Genomic DNA, 3,972 nt, shown 5'->3' with positions numbered 1-3,972 from the left:
ATTTTTTACGCCAAAAGCCAACTCGGTTTGCACATATTCACACTTTAAGCAATATAAGAAATATTAATATGAAAAAATATATATACTTTACAAACCCATTGAATACCATTTAAAGTTGAGGAAATCGTTAACTGAATAATTAATATTATAGGCGAGTATTATTAAGAACAGTAATCTGCATTTCCAATTTGAATCAATTTCTTGCACTGTAATTGTTTATTTTATTTGTTCGATGATTTTTCGAGTGCAGAACCCAAATCGACCCATTCAACAGCAAACTGAAACCCGCGAACCCGTTACGAGTACGTCAAACCTTTGACACATTTTCAGCTGTGAAGCGGGATGACTTGAAGGTGCGGTCGATGTGGGATGTGCAAACTCCTGTGGGAGAGTGGATCCTCCTGGCATAATGAACACGACCCCCCTTTTCCAATGGCGCCACGAACCGAAGGGGATGGGAAATCGAGGGCGGAAGTACGGATACAGTTGGTGCGAATGCCATCAGCAATGAGAGTACTGCATGTTAATTGCCAAAAATAAAGTAAAGCAGAAGCGACAACAATTCCGGAATGGCTGCTTTTTTACTTTGGCACAGAAGTATTTTAATTGCTTTGGCAGGAGTGAGGAAAGAACAGCTAACGGTGGAATGGCGAATAATATAAATAAAGAGGAATTTCAAATGGAATTTATAATCACCGAAAATGAAGTAGAATGGATAGAAACTTATGTCTTTTAAAATAATTGAATGAAAACATTAATCGTTGGAAACGTTTGGTTTATCCAGCAAAAGTAACCGACCTTCCATTTTCAAAATTAGCTTAAGTTGAGTTTATAGTGATCCATATAAAACTATATAAACTAATATTACTCATTAAAATGTATTCTCTTAAAGTGTTAAATTTTTAACTTGGATATATTGGTATTTTAAGTGCTGAATACTTGTGTGTGTAGGTTGTTTGTATATTTGTTCAATATTTGTAAAAATTAATTATTACTAGATATAAAAAAACAGAGTAAGCTCTTCTTTTATAAAGTTATAAGCCCCATTTCTTTCTCACACCTGCCCGTCATTAGAGTTGCCACCGAAAACGTCAGATTTCTAAGACTTCACTTCTGGCCCCGAATAATGTAAAATTCAGAAATGTAAATTTATAAATGCTACTTCGAAACCAGACCGACTCTTGCTCAACTGTTCAAGCTCCAGAGAGACGGCTGCCATGGCAAAGGAGGACACAGGTGGGTCCAGCGCAGAGGCGCCTCCCGCCGAGTCGGAGGTTTCGGTGGGTCGCGGACCTCGTGTTGCCCCTCAGAGAGGCAGACCCTTCAACGCCGGAGGTGGAGAAGGTAGAGGAGGTGGCAGAGAAGGTGGTGGACCAAGTGGAGGCGGTCCCACCAGTGAAACCAGTTCGGAGGAGATCCCTAGACGAAGCGACGGGAATGAGAGTGTAAAAGACATAAAGTCAAGGCAGCGGAAGCTGCTAAATGATCCCCGCTTCCATATCCGGCCAATGCAGCAGGTGCTCTCGGCCTGCGCCGGAGCCATGATCACCGCCTGCTTCATGACGCCACTGGACGTGATCAAGACCAGGATGCAGTCGCAGCAGTCGCCCTCGCACAAGTGCTTCTTCTACTCAAACGGACTGATGGACCACCTCTTCGCCGGCGGTTCCGATGGAGCCGCGATGGGAAGTCTCCGGCCGCGACCCCAGTTCACCAGCACCTGGGACGCCCTGCTCAAGATCAGTCGGTACGAGGGAATTGGTGCCCTGTGGTCCGGCCTGGGACCCACCCTCGTCTCCGCCCTGCCCTCCACCATCATCTACTTCGTGGCCTACGAGCAGTTCAAGGCCAAGTACCTCCAGTTGTACGAGCGCCACGCAAATGGGAATGGAGCTGTCCACCTGATTGGAAAGAGGTATGTAATACACCATTTATTCATTATTCTTAAAACTACTTATTCATAAAATTAACGAGGGATTAAATTTAAGATACATAGTCTCAAAAGTGAACTTCACTATTTATAAAATAACTGGTTTTATAATGTCTCTAAAAAGTATTAAGCTGTATAAAACATTTTTTTTAATTGAGGATAATTAGATATTGAATCTAAAATTGTAAATTTTATTTCGAATATATACATTTATTACTTATCTTATTAAGAATTTTTGCATACTTAACCATTTATTTTATTTTAAGTCTATTGATTCTTAGGTGAAGTCCTTTTATTTTTAATTTTCCTTAGTAAATATTAAGCTTAAAAACCAGAAAAGCATTTAATAGATGCTAATGGTTTAGCTGTTGCAAATTGGATCTAGCAAAATGTTAAATGAAATGCAGAATATAATTAATTTAATGATTAAAATGATTTTTTTAGTAGCAATTTCAACAAAATATTTAAAGCATTCGTTTTTAAATGTTTGTTGTTCATTATGCTGTCATATTATTTTAAGATATATTTGCAATTTTAAAGGAATATAAATATATTTTTTAAAACTCCTGTTTAAGTATTTTTCACCCTCAGGGACACGAAAATGGGTCTGCCGCCGGTGGTTCCCATGATGTCGGGGGTCACGGCTCGCATTTGTGCGGTAACAGTGGTGAGTCCCATTGAGCTGGTCAGAACCAAGATGCAGGCCCAAAGGCAGACCTACGCCCAGATGCTGCAGTTCGTCCGGAACGTGGTGGCCCTCCAAGGTGTCTGGGGATTGTGGCGAGGCTTGCGACCCACGATCCTGAGGGACGTGCCCTTCTCGGGGATCTACTGGCCCATCTACGAGTACCTGAAGCACAATCTCAGCCAGAGTTCGCAGCCCTCGTTCAGCTTGAGTTTCCTGTCTGGCGTGTTGGCTGGAACGGTGGCCGCCATCCTGACCACTCCCTTCGACGTGGTGAAGACGCACGAGCAGATCGAGTTCGGGGAGAGGGTTATATTCACGGACTCGCCGGCGAGGGATTTTGGCAAGAGATCAACCTACAGCAGGCTGTCGGCCATTTACGAGATGCACGGCGTGAAAGGACTCTTTGCAGGATGCGGACCAAGGCTTTTGAAGGTGGCACCTGCCTGCGCCATCATGATTGCCACCTTCGAGTACAGCAAGTCCTTCTTCTTCTACTACAACGTGAGGCAGCACAACGAGGCCCTACTGTTGGGCAACCCGAACGCCACGCTGGTCGAGGAGGACGACATCGACTAGGTGGGCGGAGGGATTGCGCAGTCAAGTCGACTTCCTTTGTAAATAAACAGCGCATATTTTATGTAAACGCCGAGCAGCGGGGCAAATTCAATATCCCAATTAAGCCGCACGACGCTTTACGTGTTATGTCAATAAGGCGAGAGCGGGGAAATCAATTTGCATTTTCGCCGCTTAAAGACTCCTACTGCCTGTTGCTACGATTTTCCTGCCTTCGTCGAGTTGACTTTTAATGGAATATTCATTCATTTGCATTAACTGCAATTTGAGCGAGCGCGAGGGGAAATTAAACGGAATTGCCAAAGAGCTGGGATCCAGGTAAGTTGGAAATACTGTGTTCACTTTTCCTGCACATGCCGCACGCCTTCAGACTGCATTTTCCGGTTCGAGTTATCCGCCAGCAATAAGCGAGTTTCCTTTGATGACCAGTCACGTTTTCCCACAGTTTCCACCACTGCAAACTCCATTCGTGCCGAAGGCTGCATGTCCAAAATATTTCAGCCATTGAGAACTGCAGAAATCTATAAATCACAGACGGAAATATCATAACTGAGAGTAAAAGAATAATTAAGAAAAAGTGTTTGCTTGCCCAAGGGTCCTCCACTCCTTTCCTTAACCCTCAGCAATTTTGATTGAATGCTGCCTCTCACAAAAAACCATCCAAGCTTAAATGTCCTTTTTTATGTCTTTTGTTTTTATTAAGGCGCAAACAGAGTACACAAAGCATTCCGAAACTACGGAAGCAGACTGTCAGAGAAGAAACTCGGAAAGCATATTTATT

The 3,972-nt window shown here is 43.2% G+C and overlaps 1 protein-coding gene across 2 annotated transcripts; it reads left to right on the top strand.

Moving 5' to 3' along the window:
- Positions 1-1,062: 1,062 nt before the first annotated feature.
- LOC108096140 (solute carrier family 25 member 40) lies at positions 1,063-3,261 on the top strand. 2 transcript variants are annotated; one of them, XM_017197521.2, is made up of 2 exons: positions 1,063-1,915; positions 2,522-3,261. In XM_017197521.2, exons 1-2 carry the CDS (start codon positions 1,218-1,220, stop codon positions 3,192-3,194), a joined length of 1,371 nt encoding a protein of 456 aa, XP_017053010.1. In that variant the 5' UTR covers positions 1,063-1,217; the 3' UTR covers positions 3,195-3,261. The 2 variants fall into 2 exon arrangements, with proteins under 2 accessions (XP_017053010.1, XP_017053011.1); XM_017197522.2 differs by having other exon boundaries at positions 2,506-2,720.
- Positions 3,262-3,972: the final 711 nt, after the last annotated feature.

The sequence above is a fragment of the Drosophila ficusphila genome, unplaced genomic scaffold (genome assembly GCF_018152265.1).
Source record: "Drosophila ficusphila isolate 14025-0441.05 unplaced genomic scaffold, ASM1815226v1 contig_791, whole genome shotgun sequence".
Lineage (NCBI taxonomy): Eukaryota > Metazoa > Arthropoda > Insecta > Diptera > Drosophilidae > Drosophila > Drosophila ficusphila.
Note: the sequence above shows the minus strand (reverse complement) of the source record. Positions and strands in the feature narration are given on the sequence as shown.